At 44.0% G+C, this 25,247-nt stretch overlaps 1 protein-coding gene across 2 annotated transcripts in view; it reads right to left on the minus strand.

The window, feature by feature from the left end:
- The window catches only part of tulp4a (TUB like protein 4a), a 41,971-nt gene that overhangs the window by 12,713 nt on the left and 4,011 nt on the right, over positions 1–25,247 (minus strand). For both annotated transcript variants that reach the window (XM_076271645.1, XM_076271644.1), the window contains exons 3-5: positions 8,905–9,033; positions 7,780–7,941; positions 2,139–2,319 (exon numbers count right to left, since the gene is read on the minus strand). In XM_076271645.1, coding sequence (XP_076127760.1) covers positions 2,139–2,319; positions 7,780–7,941; positions 8,905–9,033 — 472 coding nt within the window. The remainder of the gene's footprint in view (positions 1–2,138; positions 2,320–7,779; positions 7,942–8,904; positions 9,034–25,247) is intronic.

Genomic DNA, 25,247 nt, shown 5'->3' on the forward strand with positions numbered 1-25,247 from the left:
TACAGTATCTACTGCCTCTAACAGACTGCTGCTGCAGAGCTGCCTTGTGCACCAGTGTTTACAGCTCGTCATGAGAAAGCAGAAAACACACAGTCTTCTACGTGTCATCCATCCTGATTACAACAACAGTCTCAGACACACTGCACACAAAGGACAAGCACATGCACCTTGGGGGACTTGATTTTTGTTTTTAAAGAGGGGTGCCAAGGCCAAGTTAAACTAACTATTAGGGTGGAGGAGGAGAGGCATAAACCTTCTATTTATTTGCTAAATGTATGGATTATGTAGCCATAGTAACAGGGAATGATACTTTTTGGAGAAGTTTATGGAACCTGTACCTAAAGTAATGGTGCTGGTAACAGTCTTCCGCCAGTCATCAATCCTGATTACAGCACCACAACACCGCAAGCACACTTCACCCAAAAAGACAAGGATGCACATACAGTCTTGATTTCCTTTTAAGAAGGGAGGGAGTGATACTTTTTGGAGAAGTTTATGGAATCAGTAGCTGAAGTAATGGCAAAGAGCATGTGGTGACGCAAGCCCAGCATGATGGCCGTGACGTTCATGATTCTGGCAACTACCAGCTGGCCAACAGCAGGGGCCTTTTAGTGGCGGTCACCTAAACGCCACATGTGCGCTTTTGTCCTGCTTTTCATGCCTCACCTATTCAGGCAGCTTTTACCACCTCCGTTCAAACCAGCACGGCATTCTTACAAAGTAATAGGCTCTGAAAATGCTCACTCTGAATGACGGGGGTGGAAACCTGAATTGAAAGAGTTTTCAGAGGGTTAGGCAGTTAGGATAACTATAAGAGCTAGTCAGGATGACCTCGTATTGTCTTTTTGTGCTAAGTTTACACAAATACACACACAATCCCAAGTCTACGAGTTCAGACTCACTCACACACACATGCTTCAAAGCGGCACTTCTAATGCTCATCCTACTTCCAGACTCAATATGCATGCAGTACAGTATAGTATAGTATAAGTATAAGTATATATACTCTTTTGATCCCGTGAGGGAAATTTGGTTTCTGCATTTATCCCAATCGGTGAATTAGTGAAACACACTCAGCACACAGTGAACACACAGTGAGGTGAAGCACACACTAATCCCGGCGCAGTGAGCTGCCTGCAACAACAGCGGCGCTCGGGGAGCAGTGAGGGGTTAGGTGCCTTGCTCAAGGGCACTTCAGCCGTGGCCTACAAGTCGGAGTTCGAACCGGCCACCCTCTGGTTACAAGTCCGAAGTGCTAACCAGTAGGCCACGGCTGCCCAGTACGCTGATGGTGCAGGGGAGGCAGTTCAGAACACAGCAATAGTACCAAAAACTAGCAAGGAGTGCCAGATGGGCACCGCCCAGGTTCCATCTGCGCTGACCACGAGACAGGGCAGGCGAGTGGGAAATCAGAACAGCTGGATAAAGCTTTCGCAGTACTCTGGCCCCAGGGGAGCATCACTCTGCTCCAGATTAACTCGGTGGCATCAGCAGCGGCAGCAGTGCTTATTTTAGGAGGGGGGGGGGGGTGTCTAGGATGGATTAAGGGGGCAAGGTCAAAGGATAGGGGACGTGGGGACACGTGTGTGTGTGTGTGTGTGTGTGTGTGTGTGTGTGTGTGTGTGTGTGTGTAGAGGGGGGTGTTATGGGTCCATTGTAATTTTGAGTGCTCCTGGTTGTGGCTGGTTGTGCGTAGACCTGATCCTAACAATGAAGTGAAGCTGGTCTGAACACTCTAGAATGCACAGTTGTTGGATGCTGGAACGCTGCGTCTTGGATGGAATCAGAACCCACTAACCTCTTCAAAATAGAAAAGTGCTATTTAGGGGACAGGCCTCAGGCACTGTGAGACTATTCTTAAGAAGCTTTCAGGACTTTGAGTAGTTCCATCTACAAGGCCGACCAGATCCCTTTCCAGGAGGCATTCTGAATGAGGGGCTGAGAGTGGCTTCAACAACACGCTTAACGGATAACATGTTTCACTACAGCAGCCAATAAATGATTTGGAGTGAGAGAATGTCGATGAAAAACTGCTTAATCAGCAATAACACGGGGGGGGGGGGGAGAGAGAGAGAGAGAGAGAGTGAGAGTGAGAGAGAGAGAGAGAAGGCAGAAGGACCCTGGACAATGACGCTTACCCTGTGGGGGAGCATAATCATCTGAATCGGTGTCGCTCTCGCTGCTATCCTCCACCAGGAAGTTGGGGTAGTTCCAGGCCATGCTCACGATGCCGTCTGACTCGTGGAGCAGGATGTGGGCCAGCATGCGGCCGTGGCAGTCCATCACAATCACCTGACCATCAGCTGTGCCAAACAGCACCTGCAGGGGGCAGCGTAGAGCAGGACAGATGAATCAGAGCCTGGATATGGGCCTAGGGCAGTGTTTTTCAACCTTTTTTGGGCCACAGTACATTTTTTACATAAAAAAAAAATCCCACAGCACACCACCAACCAAAACTGTAGCAAAATTACACACTGTAGCCTAATACAGCAAGTCTCCCCATTTGTTTACAGTTCAGAGTCTTTTTTTTCCCTTTTCAAGTAGGCTAGGCCTATTTATGTATCACAGTTTTACGTTTTTTCACCCATAGATATTAAAAAGCTAGATACGGAATTGTCCGTTGAGTTCTATTAAGTGGCATAGACTACATGATCACGACGGTCATATTGCTGGGGGCAAACACTTATGGGCAACATTTGCCGACAATCAAGAGACACCTGCCTGATTTCCAATCAGAGACACCCGTTTCTCCATTGGCCTCCAGTGATTGTTGCCCCCACCATGATAGCAGCACTATTTACGTACCCTACGTTCTGGAGCCCAATACGGTATCTCTAATATCTATTTTTCACTGCCACTTTTTGTGCGCATCACTTAATTAACAAGGTCATTATTGCACTACCTACTGTCACCCACTGACATGAAAGACTATTTATTTACTTAGCAAGTCACTACATTGCAGGCACAGATGCTCAACAATGGCATAGCCTACTATTTGCAACAACTAAATAATACATGTTTTTGGACCGATGTGAAAGTGAAATTGGACACGGCACACCTAATGATCTCTCACGGTACACTGGTGTGCTGCGGAATGCGGTTGAAAATCACTGACCTACAGTATAATAAGTGTGTGCTCTTAGTGGCCTAGGGTATAATAAGTGTGTGCTCTCAGTGGCCTAGGGTATAATAAGTGTGTGCTCTCAGTGGCCTAGGGTATAATAAGTGTGTGCTCTCAGCGTATTACAATGAGATGTAGGAGGCCTGATTCATCATCAGAATTCATTCAAAAGGCAGACTCATTGTAGGCTTGTGAAATAGTGGAATAATGCATTTTATGAGGTAGCAAGTTAATTTTGCAGTACAAATATCGAAAGGAAAAGCAATTCAAGCTTTGGTCACATGTAGTACATACAGTTTTAGTACAGTCCAAATGACAGTATCAAATGAGAAATCTCAAATCCTAGTTATAGCTGCACTCATGTTTGATGTTATTACAGCTTAACTACATGGGCTGTAACAGCAATCACTGCTTACGGATACTGTGAACCTGGCACTCTTCCCCATGGCTCGTTTCTGGCACAGCTGTGCCCATCGTAGGTTTGTCAACCTTTAGCAATCAATCCTGCAGCAAGGAATTGTACGGAAGCGCAGGACCTTTGCTGACTGGAGGGTTTAAGAAAGCAACAGCTAATGAAACAGGGCTGTTGGGATGGTGTGGGATGGGGTTGAGGGAGTTGATCTGACGGGATCCATTCTGACAGAATTCTGACAGAGAGAGATCAGAGGCCTGGCTGACACGTCTCACTGACCGACAGAGACTCTGACTGGGGTGTGAGTGCAGTGTAGGCGTCCAACAGACATCACAAACGCCAACACACACCAGAGGCAGAATGAAGAAATCCAAGATAAGTGATAAAGCGAGGTTTGACATAGCGTTTTCTGGTCATCCTAGCTCAACTCATTTCACTAACGCCAATCCAGGATGAGTAGAAGCGACTAGGACAGCCAGGTGTAAGTAATTCAGGATACATGCGTATTCCCGTTTCTGCCCCAAAGAACTCACGGTTGGAAAAAAAAAAGACGCGGAAAATAGCGTCATCCACACAAAGTGAACAACCGCTTTTGATATAGACTAACAATGAAGTAAAGTTTTCCTTTTTTGAATGGGGAATCATGGCTATTTCTGTAAAACAGCGGGAGTAGGTGTAGTAGACTAACTGAATGCAAATTTATGTATGCGCCCACGTGTGAGTGCTTCCTTGTCTCGGCACGCACGTCATTAAGACAGCGCTTGCCACTGCTAAGATGCACATAGTATGACTATATACACCTTTATATTGTCTTTATTACCAAATTAGTTGAAAACACCTTTGAAAAAATGCCCCTCCACTTCCAATCACGACTAGAGTAGGCTATTCGTAAAACATCTATCAACAAAAGAAGCAAACAACAAGTATGTTAATAACTAGATGTACCGCAGAGCGGTACAAAATATGACCGCTGCCCAGTCCAGCACATGTTTTCCACAAAAAAAAGTCACGCTGAAAGGCATATATGATTCTAACTGTCTCACTGAATTGCATTATGCACACTCAATTCTCACTTGTATCTGCTAGACAACAAGTACTAAAACATGATTAGTTCATAGATTTCACATGTAATATACATTTTATACAACCCCACCCCCATCTTGCCTGTTCATAATTCTGTTTATGCACATGTGTGCATATGGAATGGGTTTACATGACCCCTGGAGGCAAACATACGCAAAAAATTGGTCATCCTAGGCCCTACAGTTCTCAAGATATTCACAGAAAACTGTGTCTGCCCTACCCTCCTTTCGGGGGGTCCAGTCCAGCGGGGGGGCTACAGATCAAAACGAAAAGCGATGGTTCCATGCTATCCCTGTGGGGTTACATGCCCACCAAGTTTCGTGTACCCGGGTCTTTCAGTGTCCCGGGAATCCTTGTTGGTGTACGGTCACTAAATGTACACATGAAATATGTGGTAATGGGATAGATTGACATGCCCCCTTAAGACCAACATACAAAAAAAAGGTGGACCTCCTAGGCCCTATGGTTCTCGAGATATTCACAGAAAACTGTCTCCGGCCACCTACAGGCCAGTTGGTGTATAGTAACATAAATTAATTTATTGTGTGGCCCCCCATGAACGGAATTCCACGAAACTTGGCGTGCATTCAGAGGGTGTCATAATGATCCTACACTTCCAATTTCGTGCAGTTTTGACTATGTTAGGTCACAGATACCTGCGATTACAACACCTCATTTTTACTTTTTTGTGTTTAACTAGGTGGCGCTATACATGAAATGAGTGGTTATGGAATGGGTTGACATGGCCCTTTGAGATCAACATACAAAAAAAAAAAGGTCCTCCTAAACCCTACGGTTCTCGAGATATTCACAGAAAACTGTGTCTGCCCTACCCTCCTTTCGGGGGGTCCAGTCCAGCGGGGGGGGGCTACAGATCAAAACGAAAACAGGAGGTTTCATGCTATCCATGTGGGGTTACATGCCCACCAAGTTTCGTGTACCCCGGTCCTACAGTGTCCCGGGAATCCTTGACGGAAATTTGGACATGCGAAAAAGAAAAAGAAAAAAAAAAAAAGAAAGAAAAAAAATCTGACTAAACCTATATGACCGCCGCTTCGCTGCGCGGCGGTCATAATTATAAGGCGACCATAATTAAAATAACCATATGGTATTAGGCAGACAATCTGTTGTGTTTTGCGAGTAAATAGGCTACATGTAGCAAATAGTATATAAATGGAATAAAGCTCTTAAAAAATTCACATGGAAATCTGATTTGAATGACAGCTGGCTGAAACAGAGACTTTCTAATGAGGAGACACAGCACTCAAAAAATCCTCCATAGAAATGCATGGGGTTAGTTTGTAACGCCAATATGGCCGTTGTCTATACATATCCCACCCCTTCCTCGGCAAAACGTCGACATGTGAATACACTGAGCCAATCATATGGTGTGTTGTGAAGACATTGTGCCAATCATGTGCAAACATTTTTTTTTTTTTTGCCAATCATGTGTTGTGAACTCGCCGCTGGAGCAAGGTTGGTGTCGTGAAGCCTTGCGCACGCGCATTTCTGCCGAATAGGATGCCCGATGAGTGCCCAAAAAGCGTTGCAATATGGCCGCCGAGTGGAGGGACTTGCCTAAAAGGACTTTGGCTGAACCAATAAGACAAAATAATTAACATTAGAATTAATTAAGCCTGGCTGTTAGCCTCGTCGGGACCAGGCTAGGTGCAGAGAATAAATCCCCTTGGTAACTTATGTGCCATCTCTTTTGTGAAACCAAGTCAAGTCTAAATTCATGCAGGCTAACCAAAAAATCCCAGCTTAATCCTTTATCTAGGTTTCGTGAAATACCCCTCTGGCCAGACACACAACTAAAAACAACACACTACACACACTACTAGGCCAGCAGACACAACAAAAACACACACCAGGCCAGCAGACACAACAAAAACACACCAGGCCAGCAGACACAACAAAAACAAGACGCACCAGGCCACAGCAGGCCGGAACACAACCCTGAGAACATTCCAATTCTAAATACATGGTTGCTTCTGCCATTCCTTTGTGATTAAAATCCATTTGTATTTAGTACTCAGAGAAGATGGAGAGGAGCCTGCACACCTGGATAGATTATACTGCAGGTGCAGCTATTTCGCAAGGAAAACTTCAGAGTAACAGAAAAGTGCAACGCTGCTTACTCCAATAAGCCACCTGTACCGTGGGGTAAGCAGTGTTGCATTTTCCTTTTAGTCATTTAGTATTCAGAGACCATGCAAGTAATAGGCTCATTTAGCTCAAACAAGATCATTCTCTAATCTTGTACAATCAAGATCATCCTCTTATCGTTCTAGATCTATACCACCGTCTCGTCTCACTAGATTTATTCTTATTATCTCATATTGCTAAATCTGGATCACTGCCTCACCTCATTAGATCTAAGCAATTCACTCTTCCCTGTAAAACTGGATCATTCTGTCATCTTGCTAGATCTTCATCATTGTCTCATCTTACTAGATCTAGACCGTTTCCTCATCTTGCTACAGCTAGATCATTCTTCTAACACTGCTGGGTGCGTTAATGTCGGACTTCTAATCTGTTCCCTTTTAAATCTTATGTTGTTTTTGTATTTGTGTGTCGCTTTGGACAAAAGGCGTCTGCCAAATCCCATAACCATAACTTCAGCAGTTTATTGCAAAACTATCCTAACCTAAAACTCTTCTCTGTTCCTCAAAATCAGATCTTCAGAAGGATGAGCATCTTTTAAAGCATCTTTGCTACTACACACTGCAACACAATGGCTAACATTGGAGTACTTCAACCATACATGTTTGAACTGGAATACAATTCTGAAGAAGATAAAGAGCGAATTTTACAAGGTCCCCTACAAGTTGGAGTGTGAAATTGGTAGGATAAAGTGGTTATTCCATTTCTTTCCCCTTCAGTAAAGTAACAGAAATGTAATAGTAAAACAGGCTGGCTTGACAACATTATTAAACAGCTAATTGTGATGCTGTGAATAATGTTTACGTAACATCTAGCAAGACTAAAAACATGATTATTATTGAATGGGGTCTTCAGTGGAGAGAAATGAAGGGGGGGGGGGGGGGGGGGGCAGTCTGCAGTTTAGCACCTGCCCAGGTCAACTCTAGGCGGACAGGCCTCTGCACTGCCTTACCTGCCCAGGTCAACTCTAGCCTTACAGGCCTCCGCACTGTCTTACCTGCTGGTCATCAGGGGTCCAGATGCCACAGGTGATCTGACTCTCCAAGTTGATCTCGGACGACCAGTGTCTCTGACCGCTGACAGATCCCACCAGCACGAAGCCGTCGCGGTAGGAGATGAGCGCCTGTGTGCCATCATGTGACCATGTGAAGTCGCTGACCTACAAAAGATGAAGCGCAAACAAAAGGCTATACTTAGAGGCATGGATGTCCGCCTTATGATGCGTACAGCGCTCTCACTGCGAGGACGTGGCTTTGTGGTTATATTAGGAACCTCATTGGGAGCGTTCTCCGCAAAATGACAACATTCTCTATTCTGACATGGCACCACTGGAGAAGGCTTTTGATCAGCATGCTGCTCATAAAAAGGATCTTTCTTGGACTAATAAAACTTAAAGTTATTTTGGCATGCGAGGAACAAAAACTGCGGCTATATTTAGCCACTTGCAGTGAAATCCAACCAACATTTAGCATGACATCCTTTTTTTTTTTTTTCAAATCTCCATGAACTTTAACCTTTTCTCAAATATAAGGCCTATTTATAGATTTAACAACGCAAAATGAGACAGTCTGTTGGAATTTAAAGGGAGGAGAGACTTGGGCGCTGAGAAGCCATAGCTCACTGTGACACCGTGAAGTCCTCCATGACCTCTCAGACCTCCATGTCACTCAGTCAAGCCAAAACAAATAAAGCAACATCAGAATAAAGGAATCAGATGTCTAATCCCTTGTTCATATTCTAACATGAAAAAAGGAGTCGTAAGAGTCTAAGCCGATTTGAGTGAGGACACTTTCTAGTAAGTCTTTTAAGTGCAAAAACAAAGAATTACAAGTATTTTAAAAGTGTTGTATAAATCTGTGTTAGTTGTACTACTTATACTTAAGCATTCCATAATCTAACATTACATATCACATACATTCCATTAGTTCTTACATAATCATAGTAGGCTTAGCCTCGACCTCATTTGAACCTATTCAATTCTAATTAACATAAATCCTTACAGAGCTATACATCATTTTTACTCCGCTGGGTGATAAATGGACTGACCGCTCAGAATCAATGTGTTACTTCCTTTTCGTGACACCACATTAAAATGGGGGGTGGGGGGTGGGAGGGGGTTTACCTGAGCTCCACGGTCGTTGACTAGCTCCACAGACCAGCGGCCTTCATACTGGATCCACACGAAGATGCCTCCATCAGTGTCGCAGGTGGCCAACTTCTGGAAGGGTTCGTTCCAGCGGACTAAAACCACCTGTTATGGCAACACACACACACACACTTGGTTAGTTATGATCTTTAAAATCTCAAAATGACAACTGGATTCTTTAATAATAGTAATAATAATAATAATAATAATAATAATTATATCAGTTGCAGTGAGAAAAAAAGAATCTTCAGGGGAAAAAACATAAAATTATAACATTTATGAAACCTTAAAATAAAGCCATTTGATATTAATTAATGTCTTTATTTCACTGTATGTGTAGCAGGGCTGATGGTCGATTGTAGTAGAGCAGTAGATATGTTAATGGTCATCAGTAGCCCATCATACTAATGAGAGTAGTGATAGGCTAGTCTGCAACAGCACTGGAGGCACGGTGGACTTACAAGAACACTTTTCAACAAATCACTTTTGTCAATGAACAAAGTTTGTTATGAAAAACACAGGGGGCTCATCATTCACAAACTCCATGACCTCACCCACAGCCCCCTGAGGGTGGGTAATGATATGTGGCAGATGTCCGCCAATGCCCGTGGTGCCAATGTCCGCCCTCACCATCCCCACACTCAACCAGTCCCTCTTACGTTGCCAAAACAAACCAGAACATAGAAACACACTAGGAGGCAACAACTGTCTGTAATGCTGTCATTCAGAGGCATTACTGTCTTCTGGGGGCTCATACAGTGTAATGGCTGAAGCAAGGTCCCCATCTCATTTTCACTGCACCCCTCCAACTTTCCCTCCCACCATCGCTTTTCCAGTCTTCCACATCCTCATTCAACAGATTCTCTCTCCTCTACCCATCTGTCCATCACACAACCTTTCCCTCAATCAGGGTGTGGTTGTCCCCACAGGTCTCCACGTCACGAAAGAAGCACCACACACTTGGGCCATGTGAGTTCGTCCTGCATCGTGCTGGAGTCTGACCTACGCCTGAGCCAAGGGGCCCCGTCACGTGGCGTTGAGAGGAAAGGGGTGGGGTGGACTTCAATGAGCAACTGGGGTTTTAGTTGGGGCTTAAAATGACCAGCAAGCCCTTGCTGTAGCTTAACTCCCTCCAAAGCACGGGGATTAGAAGGGGCCTCCGCACACTGCCAACAACTCAATCAGAGGCGTCACAGCCGCCACAGGCCCTGAGAACGCGAGGGCTCAGCTGTGCTCCACCCGTGACGCCGCACCACCGACCACAACATGTGTGCGTGTGAGAGAGAGTGTGGGTGAGAGCAGGGCCGCGTTTGGGCATTGGGCAAAGGGGCTGCTGCCCCGGGCCCCGGCCACTAGGGGGCCCCGGTGCGGGACATTTAAAAAAGAAAAAAAATGTCTTATCGTCACCTGTCTTTGCCCGTATCAATGCATGCTATTACAGACAACAATGGCTTCGCATGAGACAATTAGGAAATATGAAAGCGGAGCTCGAAAAAAGAGAGAGCGGCAGCCAGACGTTCTCAGTAAGGCGCGCCAAAACCCAAGTACGCACTGTGCGTATCATCAGGCTACTCAACAACGAGAGAGAATTGCCCCTGTGTGTGTATTCAGACCAAATAGGTCTAGGCTACCATAACTTCCCAACTCTGCACAGTATTCCATTAGGCTATTTACAATTTTCTGTAAAGTAAAGTTTGTAAACACGTTATCAAAATCAACTTAATGCAGAACTATGCACGCGTGCACCTTTTGTTTGAGCAGGAGCCTACATACTCATGCTACAGAAGTTGTCGGCTAGCTTGTTGTTTTCTATTACTATCTATGCTGGTTATCAGCACACAATGTTATAAGCTAATTCATTAACTCGAAACTCATCATGGATATAGCAAGTTTTTTTTAAACAACGAAAACAGAAAGGATGGAGACAGCAAAGCGAGGAGTTATTTCAAATGGGCAAGCCGCAAGCACAAGGTAGGCAAGATTATTGTGCTTGTCAAAATGGCTAGCATTACCGCTGTTTAAAGCCATTTACGTGAACGTAGCCTTCGCTAGAACAAAACTAAAGGTAACTTTAGCCTTTATAGGGCTATACAAAGTTGTCCAAATAAATAGGTTGTTGTTAGGCGTTGTTGTAAAGATATTGCATGTGGAGGTCATTAGCCTACTATGTAGGCTACTTTTTAACTGACCAATGCAGGAACCTAACCGGGACAAATATTATCAAAGCATTGAAAGTTAGGTGGGTGTGTGCGTACCATCGCATTTATTCCTGCAGGCGCCCTGTCCACTTTTTTTCAAAACGAGGATCAAAATATTGATAAGTCCACGTCTAGGCATACTACCCCTGTCCCTGACAACGTTACCGTTGCTCCAACACCCCCCTTGTTTGTATTTGCTGTGGTTGGGCTGTGTGTGTGAACTAGACTGCGTGTTTCAATGTATTTGACGTCATGGCTGGCTAGGGCTGTGTGTTCACAATGTACAGACAGCGTGTTACAATGCATCATGATGTGGCTGTGTGCGTGCACGCCTAACTCTAGGCTACAATGTTTCATGAGTTCAGAGTTCGGGAGTTGCACATTTTAGGCTGACCTGGGTACCACTGGCAGTTTTTTTCAAGCCTTAGTTTAAGTAATATTTCATGGTTAATTTTTTTTATGCATTGCCCCATGTTTGTAGGCTACTTGTTTTTTGTATGTTAGTACAATTGTATGTTGGTTATACAGTTCCACAATATAAATGCAAATTTAATTTTTACATTATCTGTCATAATTGAATTAATAATAGTAATATATATTGGAAAAAATGGGGGGGGCAGGGGGGTGGTCTCGGGGAGGCCTCTGCCCCGGGCCCCAGATGACCTTAACCTGGCCCTGGGTGAGAGAGAGTGTGTAAGTGTGAGTGTGAGTGAGAGGAGAAAAGGAGCATGTCAGCTTTTGCCAACAGGATGGGTTGAAAAAATTAAAACATTTTACATTACAACTTCGTACAACAACCTGTATCTCTAACACTTTTATTCAGTTTTAATATTTCTATTTCACACCAAGGCATTCCAAGATTTCAAACTCCCTGCACCCAACAATGATGATGCTTGGGGTGCTAATAAACTTTAAAAAATGCAATGCAAAAACTGCTCGGTTCTGTGAGCACAGATGCATCCAACAGGCTTTCATCAGCATTTGATTGTATTGTACTACACTGTTGCCTTAAGGAGTGCAATTCATCTAGATTTACGGTTCTTTCCATACGCTATAATTTGACTGTGCTAAGGCAATCTCAGAGCTTCCATCTGCAGGAAGACGCACAACACTACACACAGAGACAATAACGGAACCTCCTGCTGAAGAACGCGTCTTTTTTCGGAACACAAAGTTACAACACAGGGTGACGTAAAAAAGGTATATTTACTGCCCCCCCCCCCTTCCCATCCCCAAACCCCACTATCATAAAGCGCTCGGGCTTTCCAACAATCCCCTCCCCCACACAAGCCAACATCCACACGGCCGCCCACACACAGACACACACAATAGAAAGACAGCGCAGACGCTTCCTCCTGCGGCGTTGGACACACGTTTGGACAGGACAGAGAGGGATGGAGAGCGATGGAGAGGGGCGAGAGAAAGAGTGAGAGATAAAGAGAGAGAGAGACAGAGAGAGAGAGAGAGAGCGTGAGAGATAGATAGAGAAAGAGAGAGAGAGAGCGTGAGAGAGAGATAGAGTGAGAGAGATAGAGAGCGCGAGAAAGAGAGAGAGCGCGCAAGAGATAGAGAGAGAGAGAGCGCGAGAGAGAGAGCGAGAGCGAGAGAGAGAGAAAGAGAGAGAGAGCGCATGTAAAGGCTCACTCTGCATAGGATCAATCTTGTGATATCTGTTGTAAACCTGCCGAGGCCAGCAAGAAGGCCTCTCGCCTTCAGCAACCCCTGATCAATATTCAATTACCTATTATCACTTCAACAGCATTGCTCTGGCCTGTTGCTTCCTGAATCCCAAGAATGACCGGCGCTATTAAAGCTAAGGCCTAAATCCTCATGCCGCCGCACAGCTGCATGCATCTGGTACAGCAGGCCCCCTTCTGACAACTCCCAACAAAAGGTTAAAAAGGCTAAAGGACTTCAAGCATGACATCTCATCCTAAAGGGAAAAAACCCAACAACGGCAGGCTAAATATAGGCTCGGCTGTGGCGGGATTAAAAAGCCGTCCTCACCAGACACCTTTAAGGGGCTCACAGCAGTCCCCAGTGACAAAGCGGTTCTTAGGATCCGGTATCACATGGACGGCCACCAGACTAAAGAGCCTAGGGCATAAACCGCTGCCGGTAAATGGAGGGACAGTGAAGCCAGGGACAGTGAAGCCAGGGACAGGCCAGGTAACGGACAGGACAGCAGTGTCCAGAATGGCCTGAAAAGACAGGACGATCCAAAGACGAATGGATCTGAAGGGTCTGTGGCTGTGTGATTTAGCACTGCGACGCTCAACATTACCTTCCGTATACGTATACACATCACACACACACACACTTCTGACCAGAGCGTATACACACACACACACACACTGGGAGGCTCAACATAACCTTTCGTATATGTACACACACACACATACACACACTTCTGACCAGAGCGTATACATACACACACACACACACACTGGAAGGCTCAACATTACCTTTCGTATACGTATACACACACACACACACACACTTCTGACCAGAGCATGTATACACACACACACTGGGAGGCTCAACATTACCTTTCCATTTGCACAACATTCAGACACAATTAGGGGTGTCACGATTCTCCAAATCCTCGATTCGATGTAATTTTCGATTTTAAAGTCATGATTCGATTCGATTTTCGATCTTTTTCAAATATTACTATTAATGCATTCCTTATATGTTATTTACTCTTTTTGGTCTTTTCCTTTTCTTTTTCAGGGGGCTTTTATTTTGAAACCGCTTTGAAACCGTTCCAACCGCAAGGTTGTAATGTAAACAGAACTAACATTAGGCTAAAACAGAGACGTGAACATATTGAAATGAAACAACACAGAATGTTAATTTGATTGTTTCAGCACACTCCGAAAAGACCCAAGGTTAGTGTTCATGGAATATGTACTTATAAATGTGCATTTTAAGCCTTAAAGTAACTTTGGACTGTAATTAGACCATCTTTTCACTGGCTAAGTTGAGTGGGCTAAATTAGTTTTAATTGACGTGAATGAACGAATACTTCCACACCGGTGATTTCAAAGTAGCAAGAGGGGCTTTGATTTCGGTAGGTTGATGTGTAGGCCTATATTTTAACTGGCTGCAGCGATCGGAGTGTTGACGCTGCAGTTCAGCACGTGCATGTGTGTTTGTGCGTCTTGGCATACATGCTGGACGTGACATTGGGGGTGTGGCTGCATCGTCGATTCTACTTTTAAGTTCGAAGTTCGAGATTGAGATGTAATTTCGATCGATTTCGAAATAAAATCGAAATCGTGACACCCTTAGACACAATGGGTTCATCATAACACGATACGTTCTTTAGAAACTCCTCTTTTCATGAAAGCCAGACTAACTTGAGACATGACAAGGCTCGTACTTCATGTAAGATTCCATCATTTTTTATGTCTTGAATTTCCCCTTGGGGATCAATAAAGTATCTATCTATCAGAGTGTGTCTTTCTACCCAGCAGCACTACAATTATTGGACTAAACACAGTGGGGCAAGGGGGGGGGGGGGTCAACGAAGGACGATGTAGGAGACCAACAGGAGGGTTTTACCATTCGCTGCGTTTACCGATAGGCCTTTAAATCAGGCCTGGAACTCAATTAGTGAAATTTGCTGTTCTAGGACATGAGGGCTGATTTGCGAGCAGAGAACCTTCTGCTAAAGAGTGTGTGAGAAAGAGAGAGAAAGAGAGAGAAAGAAAGAGAAAGAAAGACCAGATAGAAATGAACAGATAGAGACAGAGGAAAAGGAACAGAGAGCTGTGTTTCTGTGTATGTGAGCCGGAGAGAGGAGGCAGACTCAAACTCTTTATTAAATATCGACATTGACAATTCTCTCTCTTTCATCCATTGTAGACATCCTCTGACAGGAAATGGCATTCCTGGGCCCCTTGTTTCACATGAGACAGAAAAACATCATAAACATTCTTTGCCGGGAGACATTGTCCCAGGCTGCACAGGTAATGCTGTTTTTAGTCAAAACCAGTGATAGCCTACTATATACACTTAATAGATACACCTATATGCATCTCCAATTCTAGGGAGTTTTTCCCTGCCCCTCATGGGCCCTCTCTGAATGTTTAACACTCTGTAAAGAGCCATGAGACAATGTTTTGGCGCTCTATAAGTGAAATTAAACTGAAAATTGAAATTGAAATTACTAGTGTGGCTCACTTTGGCTAACTGACACGTGTCACAGCTGTTCATATGAGCCCTGAGACGATTACAAAATCATTCATATTGTGAACTAATGTGAACTCTACCCAGTCTGAAATGATATTGAGATGCTCCTGTCTGTTTTGCTGATGTCAGGAGTTTCTGCTTTGTCTATTTAAGTTCCTACAAAAAGTGGATAAAACCTTGTGTGAACGCACGGAGAAGAAGCCAAAGCTGGCCGAGGCCAGCATTGTTGTTCCTCAACACGATCAGAGGATACTGTACGTACTCTAATGATAAACCAGTTTCATGAGTTAATCAGATTACTGTCCGACACGAGTCTTAGTGTACACGACTTTGACCTGTGAATGATACCGCAAGTCTGCGATTCAGTGTTTAGGAAAACAAAGGCCACCTACAGGCCAGGACACCTGTATCAAGAGTGCTTTTAGCATGTGTCATCGGGGTTAAAAGGGGTAAAGGTCGCTAACACACACACACAGAGACAAACACACACAGACACACACACATGCAACTGGGAGATGAGTGGTAACCCTTACGTAACATAATTACCTTGAGTACAGATTTAACTCCCAAAGCTGGGCAGCCTGTGTGATATCTGACCAGAAATCCCCCTGCCACCTGCCCCCATAGTACCATCGCAGTCTCACACAGTGCTGCCCCAACTAGAGACCTGTGCCCACTAAATATCTACTAAATGCACTCGGGCGGTCGGTAACACGTGAATGAGCACACCGGCTCAGTCTCCTCTAACTGCTATGGGGAGTGAGAGGACAGTATGCGGCTTTTCAGTGGAGGTAAAATAGCTTTTGCTACATCATTTATGAAGCGCAAAGAAACTTTGTTGTTTAACACTCAGGTAGATGGAAACAGAGGAAGAGGGTTTACACAAAAGTGGGCCATCGGAGAGAGGCTGTGGAGGACACAGGTAGGCTAACAAACAGGCTTATGACACACACACACACACACACACACGTGAGCACAACATACAAGAATAGCATACAAGCCATTATCCTTTGTGGGAACCTAGCCTAAAATGAGTACGTGTGTGTGTGTGTGTGTGTGTGTGTGTGTGTGTGTGTGTGTGTGTGAGTGTGTGTGAGTGTGACAACATGAAGGGAAAAGGGAGAAGAGCATATCCCGAGAGCATGTCTTCTGCACCACCACAGGCCTCAGGAAAGGGGTGACCCCTCTAAACATGACAGGTGCTGAGAAGAAGCAAGCGCAGTCACATGACCGGACAAGAAGCCCTCTTCAAAGCCAAAACTACTGGGGGATTGTGCAGTGAGAATCCCAATCAGGCCCCTGTGAAACCTGCGTTGTGTTGTCCAGCCCTGCACCTGCCCGGGGTCGAACCCTCGGACTGGGAGGCGGGCAAGCATAGGAGGCCAAAACCCACATCTTACACCTGCACACAAACACACACACACACACACACACAGAACCATGAGGCCAAAACCCACGTCTTACACCTGCACACACAGACACACACACACACACACACACACACACACAAGCATAGAAGGCAAAAACCCACATCTTACACCTGCACACACACACACACACACACACACACAGAACCTTGAGGCCAAAACCCACATCTTACACCTCCACACACACACACACACACACACACACACACACACAGACACACACACACAGAACCATGAGGCCAAAACCCACGTCTTACACTTCCACACACACACACACACAGAACCATGAGGCCAAAACCCATGTCTTACACCTGCACACACACACACACAGAACCATGAGGCCAAAACCCACATCTTACACCTCCACACACACACACACACACACACACACACACACACACACAGACACACACAGACACACACACACAGAACCATGAGGCCAAAACCCACGTCTTACACCTCCACACACACACACACACAGAACCATGAGGCCAAAACCCATGTCTTACACCTGCACACACACACGCACACACAAGCATAGAAGGCCAAAACCCAAGTATCGGCATCGGGAGGGTGGTTAACTTACTGCACAGCTACTAGACCACACCAGCTGGCTACCATTACACCTGCACGCACCAGAGTTTCCGCTAGAAAAAAATGGTGCCGGTCAAAGTGACCGGCAGAGGTTTCGTTTTCCGGACATTTTGATGATATGCCGGTCAAATATCCTATTATCCCTTCTTAATTAGTCAAACTGAGGAAAACTGGAGACAGGCAATGTAGCTTAAAGAATTACATAATCTGTATAGAATGCAACATGTTCATTAGCCTAACTTAAACATGCCTAACAAGATCTAGCCAGTATCTTTTCATGGACAGCAAGAGTCCGCTTCGTTCGTTGTTTTAAAAAGGCTACGTTGTTTGTTGCTGCTACCCACGTTATCTGTGGTGACTGTTTAACTTGCACAGATGTGCACAAGAATGAGCGCTCACACCACTACCCCCTAATGCTATGCCTCTTTATTTGATAACAATAAATTAAGAAATGTTTCCTATTCTGGGAAATGTTTAGTTTCTTTTTCTTTCGGCCGCGGTTCAATGATACCGTTTAATTGTGCCAGAAATGATCCGCGAACCAGTAATCGCCTCATCGAGGAGGCCCTAACCCTGCAGATCATAGACAGAGAACGCATAAACCTACTGTATGCTTTGGGTAAAGAACACTTTGCATGTCTAATGTACACGGAGAATGACAGTGTCTTGGAGCGGCCGCACCCCCCGCAACTCCACTTCCAATGTCACTGATTCCGACAGATACGCCCGACACTTCTGCTTTTTATCTGGTGGTGGTGGAGTTGACCGGACATCTGAGGCTTCAGACGTTACCAATTTATCATCATCCATCGCGTCTGGCCTCTGAAAAAACGTTTAAGGCTAGTCTGCCTGGGCCTGGCCATGTTTGAACCGCCTCTCATTTGTTCGTTGTTTAACATGGACGTTTTAAGTGTGTGCTTCCTATTTGAAATGCAGCATAGGTTATGAGTGTTGTTTAATAACTTTCAAAGGGTAGAGCCTGTTCATTTAAAAACATAGCCAGGGGACGTATAATATAGGCTTAGGCCTACATATTAAGGCTTATTCTCAAATTCAGATTGCGTTAGGGGACGGGATTATTAGCCAATTTCAATCTGACAATTTGACCGGAGAGATTTAATTTTGTCGGACATTTCATTTTTTTTCCGGCCAATGTCCGGTAATTACCGGACAACGGAAACCCTGGCACGCACACACACAAAGACACAGGCGCATACACACACGCGCACGCGCACGCACACGCACACGCGCACACGCACACACACGCTATTGGGCCCTTGCTGAATACGGGATACATAAACACAGGCAACATCAGTCTAACCAAGGCCTCACAGTGCATTCAGTAAAATTGAAATACACCCTACAATGTTGTAAGTGCTTGCTCTTGTGTTTAAGGCCTCATTCTGTGGTAACCTAGACCTGAACCAAGGCTGTACTGTGCGACATACATTTTCTACGTGCTACAAAAAAAAAAATCAGTCTGTGTCACGGATAATTTACCAGCATAGCACTAGTGGGATACAGCTTTGCGTTTGATATACATTGCATGCGTGTGATAATAAGCTGTTTGTTTGTTTGTTTGTTTGAAGTATGTGTGTAAACTGTCAAATTTTAACTCACTGCAGGCTTTACACTCAGCATACCACTGGTCTCACTTAGTAGTACTTGATTAGCCAAACATGGTTCCAAAAAAAAGCTTCACAATACTTTCACTAGTACTGTTTTAGCCACAGACCTTCAGCTATCTTCTGTGGGCTACGCACTGTCTGTGTATGGGATGGTTTAGTGATGCATATCATGGATGTGCGATTTATGACATGCCAGTTAGCCTGTTCATTTGCACTACTGGTTAGATGTAAAACTGTAGCCTATTTTGTTGTATTGGTATTTTACTTGGGCAATGAAAATTGAGTTGAATCTACTCTAATCTTAAACTTGGAAATATAAACTGTTTTTAACTAATTAACTGACTTCCAATGCATATTTAGAAGCTCTTAAAAAAGAAAATCACTAAAAAAAAAAACATAGCATGACCTCTCCTGATGGCTATTATGTGCTACAATCAACCTCTGTGGCACCAGTGCTATGTGCAAAAAAAGTTAAACATAAAGTACAGCGTTGTGAACACTGCCTACTCGTGCATTTACTCAACTTCACAAGATTCCAATCGGTCATCACACAGAAGTGGTAAGTGCGCCAATTTCTCTTTCTGGCCCTCATTGACTCGCTTTCTTTCTCACGGATCTTATGTGCGTGCATTCGCCACAGCCACCCACTACATACACACAGAGAGGGAAAATAAAAACCCAGATCTTTGCGTTTTCATCAGATGGGATGAGCTACACTGATAGGCACTCCTCTGGGATTATGGATGATTTCAGGATTAGACAGCGGGTCAAGACACATGATTGCTTTTTGTTTATTTTTATCCATTTTATTTTTAAACGTTCACATTCTAAAAAGCATGTGTAGCACAATCTGAAAGCAGCCGGGGTTACATAACTGACAGAGTGAGTAAGTGTATGTCTCTGCTGCTACAGAAAATTGCACATCACACTGTCAATTAGAACTTCCATATCCTATTAGTCTAGCCTATGTTAACCCCCCCCCCACACCCCCCACCACCAAAGGGGTATTATAATAGCAGAGATCATCATAAATAAACAGATTGCGATTTCAGACACACCACTCCAGTTCACTTAACCATAGTGGCCACTGTTCGAAAATGTATTGTGTTGTACAACAAGCAAATCTAATCTAATCGGGCACTACCATAACACCAACGCCATTCCTTGCTTGGACACCCTTTGAGTGAACAACTCATTGTCTGCTGTATCTCCGCATTCACTGCTTGACAATGTGGAGAGTGGCACGCATGCAGGCACTCACTCAGCAAATGGCAGAAAAGTGCTCATGGAATCTCTTCAGAGTGCACACTAGGGTCAAATATTAGAAAGTAGCTTTGAATCAACATTTATTTTAATAATTTAATACTGATTCATGAAATCCAGAGATCAATGCTTTAATGCACTGTAGTCCTCCACGTTTTTCCTGTGGAGGCTTGCCTAAAACAAACATTTAATGAAACTTTTTCGGGTTTAGTTCTTAATGTAAATATTTATATTTCTAATAATGCACCATGTTAGAGGGCTTATTGTACAATGTCCAAGCCACATTGGTTGTAACTTAAATATCTCTAGCGGAATCAAATCATATCTTAAACTGAATTGAGATCTTGTGAATCAGAGTGGAAACGATTCAATAAATCTGTGCAGCACCCAGCCCTAGTCCATGTGCACACGTGCACACACACACACACACACCTCAGGCCTTTTCATTCACCTCCATCCAGCCAAGGCTGGCTGAGATTCAACACACTCATCCCTTCATACTGCCCCACCTCAAAGAGCTCTTTACCTGTACCAGGAATAGATGCGCACAGCCCAAAAGCACTGCCCATTCAGCACATGGCAAAGGGCACACCCTAGCAATCCTCCATGGCCATCAAAGCAGCGTTAGGCCATAGAGTTCTGGGGCCGTATTCACAAAGAATTTTAAGGCTAAAAGTAGCTCCTAAGTGGCGAATTTAGGAGCAACTCCTAAAAATAATGGGAGTGTCACTCCTAACTTTAGGACTCCTACAGGGCTCCAGACTAACTTTTTGCACTGGTGCGCCTAACTTTTTTTTCTTAGGTGCACCAAAACAAAAGTTAGGTGCACCCAAATTTTCAACCACTTTTTTCCCTTAATTACTGTCCTAGGTTGTCCTATGACTTATGATTTACAATTCTACAAGAAAAGGAACTTAATGAAGTGTTGGTGCTTTAAGTGCTTCACTGAGCTGAAATGTAAACTTAAAACATATCAAGATTAATTAAATAAAAATAACAGTGAGTAAATTAACAGTGCACGTCTTTTAAGGGCTTCAAATCTCATGGCTCAATGTCTTACATACTATCCTTCATGATCTTTAGGCCTTGGCTAAACCAGCTCGCCATGCTAGCATCTTCCATAGAAATGTATTTGAGCACAATTTAAAGAGATGTTCCAAGTAGCCTGGGGGATTTTTATGTGATTTTTCAATGATGATTGCAATAATCATTTGACAGCCCCACAATGCAATTTACTTTTTAATTTTAGTATTTTTACATTTTCAATAAGAACATCACTATGGTTAATGCAGTAACGAAATGGTAGGCCTATTATTATAGGCTATTGCAATTGACTTGCCATGCTCGATCTAAATGTGTCCATTCAATTCACCGTACACAATGACCACAGTTATACATGCAGGGAATATTCGGGCTTTAAATGTAGCAGAGATATTCGGTTTGCGCCAAATACCGGATTGAATTGATTGATGCCATCAGAATGAGTTTACACAACTCGCGCGCAAAAAGAGTATTGCTGTTGAAAACCGGGTTACTCCCTGCATGTAACTGTGAACAATGACGCACTCCTTTTCGGCGATATCTGTATCTCTGTCGTTCGGGAAGGCCTTGTATGCATTGTTCGCAATTTTAAGACGTCTTTTAATCTGCAATGACTCCTATAAATTTGGCGCAAATGGCATTCCTGTACGTCGGGTTTACGTTCAAACTATTTTTCTGATGAATAATTATTTCGGACTGAACTTGGTGAAGGTAAGTTTCACTAGGCCTATCGTAGGCAACAATAAACTTGATCATCATCTCGGGCTCGTCTAATCGGTTTGCTGCTGCCAGCCGCCGAAAGGCAGTGGGGAGAGGGGACATTTATCTCGGCCTATGTGACCACACTGTAATGCACATCTACAACTACATCCACACTGTTTATCTGACGGGTCACTGACCTCTCTCTCTCTCTGCAGCACGTACGCATTTTCAAATTTACACACAGGCACTGGGCCACGGCCAATCAGAGGGGAGGTCCCGCCCTTCACTATCTGTGATTTGTTTAAACCACGATATTGGCCAAATATGTGTCTGTTATTGAACCAAAGGTAGAGTTTCAATGCGGACACGTTTTCCTCTCGAATAGCTGATCGCACTGGTGCGACCTCCGATTTTTTTAGTCGCACTTTTGAAAAATTAGGTCGCATATGCGACCAAATTGGTCGCACTCTGGAGCCCTGTCCTAATTTTTTTCACTAAAAGTAATTCACGAAGCATTTTAGACCTAAAAGTAGCACCTAAGTCTGGGACACCTTAAAAGAAGTCAAGAGGACTCCTAACTCACTAAGACCTATTCACAAACAGCTTTTTGCCGCATTTCACGTCGCGATGTTTTGAAATGCGTATGCGGCAACAGGAGCTTCCAATCGCGAGGGAACAATTTTGCATTGTAGGCATAAAAGGGATGCAATAACGCCACCAACAACAACCAAAACTACTCATTGTCAACATGTAAATTAAATGTAACGTTTTATTGTGAATCAAATTAAAATGTTCTCCTCTTTACAACGTAGGCATGGTGACAGATTCATTTAATAATGTTGCAAAGATAGGCTACTGCATCAATCCGTAGGCCTATGTTTCATTAGGCTACTAGGCTATTTGTTTTGCCTTACTCTTTATTCATTTAGGCTAGGCCTTTTTATTCAGTTATTCATCATCTTCCGTCCTTCGCACTACTTGTGTAGCGCACGCATTCTCAGACCTGTCACCTGTCACTCATCATCGTAAAGGAGGTGTTTGGAATTATTCCCGCGTTGCAATCATCAGCCAATCAAGGTGGTCACTTCAGTCAAGCTCGTGCATGAGTAATGACGTCATCCATAGCAACGAAGACTCACTCTTAGTTTAGGAGTTGTCATTTTTCCTTACTAAGAGTAGGTCTGAAAGGCTTTGTGAATAACTTTTAAGAGAAAACTCCTAGCTAAAATCTTTTAGTGCGATTTAGGAGTACTCCTAGTGGTAAGATAAAAGGCTTTGTGAATACGGCCCCAGGTCTACAACTAGCAAACAAACTAGCCTACCTAAAAAGTGTACAAAAACCTTTCAAATACCACCAACCACAACCCAGATGGCATGAATTAAAGCTTGCTAACAACTAACTCAGTAGCCTTTTTCTGCGATACTGATGGCACAGTCTTGCTGTGAAGGCCCCACCCCCCCCTTTTTTTTTGCTGGGTGCTCCTTCCCAGCCCCACAAAACAGCTCAGTGCATAACCTGGCCTAGCAGTAGACACTGGTTTGTCCTTTGCATGACCATATTCCATCAAAAAGAATTTGAAGATGGCACCAAAAGGTAGCTGCTTGCAAAAACATCCCTCAGAAATTGGTAGATTTCTACACGGTGTTACTTAAAATGCCCATAAGCTTTTGCTTCTACAAGGCCATGATGAATTTGTGTTTACTCTGCGTTAGGCTACATGATGATTGCGCTCTGCTCATGTGCATGTAGTTTCCCTGAACCAGGTCAGGCCCACACAGGCTACAGCATCTTGAACATGGCTAATTTCACAAGCGTAGAAAGAGATTAGCACAAGATGACAGCAGTTTCACAGACACTCGCACTGCACAGGGTAGTTTAACCCCTTGGTGCATAACATAGATTTCGGGAGCAGTTAAAAAGACTGCATTAGAGGGGGCTGCACAGATGAGCGAGTCGATCTGTCACCAGGCTGACAGAATTCATTAGGCAGAGTAATTTCCAAACTGTCACGGCGGGAAATGACGTGGGCTCCGCATGATTGATTTCTACATTCTCCACCGAGCACCTTGCTCGTTCAGTGCCACCTGGGACACCGGCACAGAAGTGCAGCGTTTGATCAGCCATGCAGGTAGAAGAATGAAGCGCTGTATTTTTCATTATGTAATTGACTCCCCATCATTACTTTCCATTTCCACATCTCTGTATGTGGAACCAATTCTACTGATATGGAGAGTGTGATTGCAAGTAATATTTCAGACAAGTTTTTAATGGACTTTTTCAAGAGTCAACAATCGAACTATTTCTTTTCAGCAACTGACACTACTCCATGCAATACTAGAAGCCATATGTGCTCTAGTGAGTAAAAAGTTTACAATATGTCCTGACTCCTGTCATTCTTCTGCCCCATAGACACTTAGGATACATCTGAATCAATATACACCACATTGTATGTTTCTTTGATACTATTGTAATGATACATACTGTATAGGCTAGGGTTTCTCAACGGGGGCGGTACCGCCCCCTGGGGGGCGTTCGTACTACCTAGGGGGGCGCTGGGAAGGTGAGAGGTTTTTTTTTTTTTACATTTTAAACTTTCATGGTTTTCACATATTTTTGGTGCAAAAATAGGCTACCTGAAATAAATAGGCTATTTTCATTCATGGGTTTCTAACCCCTCTACCGTCCCAGCTACATTTTACTGTTTATCTATCTATGCTCAGTGGTCATACAGTGCAGTTCGGGCCTGCACACGCCCGGACTCACTTTCCCCAGCCCCAGCAATCGTCATCTCTATAGCCCGTTTTCCGCTCGCTGTTGTTCTGCAGCTGCTCTGAGCGTAGTCTCCACGAAAAGACCGTTGCTAATCCGTTGGATTGTTACATGATGTGCACTTGATTTTTGTCCATGATAAAATGACACATCTTGTTGCCTACATTTAATGTTCCTATTGATTTAAAAAAAAATACAACCAATGCTAATGTGGTAGTTTTTTTTTTTTTACCCAACCAGTCTCCTATTGCCAGTGATGCCAGTAACGCGTTACTTAGCAAGGCGTTAGTCTATTTTGACCACTTTTTTCAGTAACGAGTAATCTAACGCGCTACTATTTACAAACCAGTAATCCGATTAAAGTTACTTATCTAAGTTACTGTGCGTTACTATTTTTGTCATTTTCCTTAATAAAAAGATATATTCTTTGCTTTCTTCTTGTCTTGGGGATTAATGTCATGTAGACTATGCTCACGTTTTCAGCATGAGGACAATTCAC

Source organism: Alosa pseudoharengus, unplaced genomic scaffold (assembly GCF_046254945.1).
Source record: "Alosa pseudoharengus isolate Yale_2024_CS ecotype anadromous, Long Island Sound unplaced genomic scaffold, YU_APseudo_1.1 YU_APseudo_1.1_scf_7, whole genome shotgun sequence".
In the NCBI taxonomy this organism is placed as follows: domain Eukaryota; kingdom Metazoa; phylum Chordata; class Actinopteri; order Clupeiformes; family Clupeidae; genus Alosa; species Alosa pseudoharengus.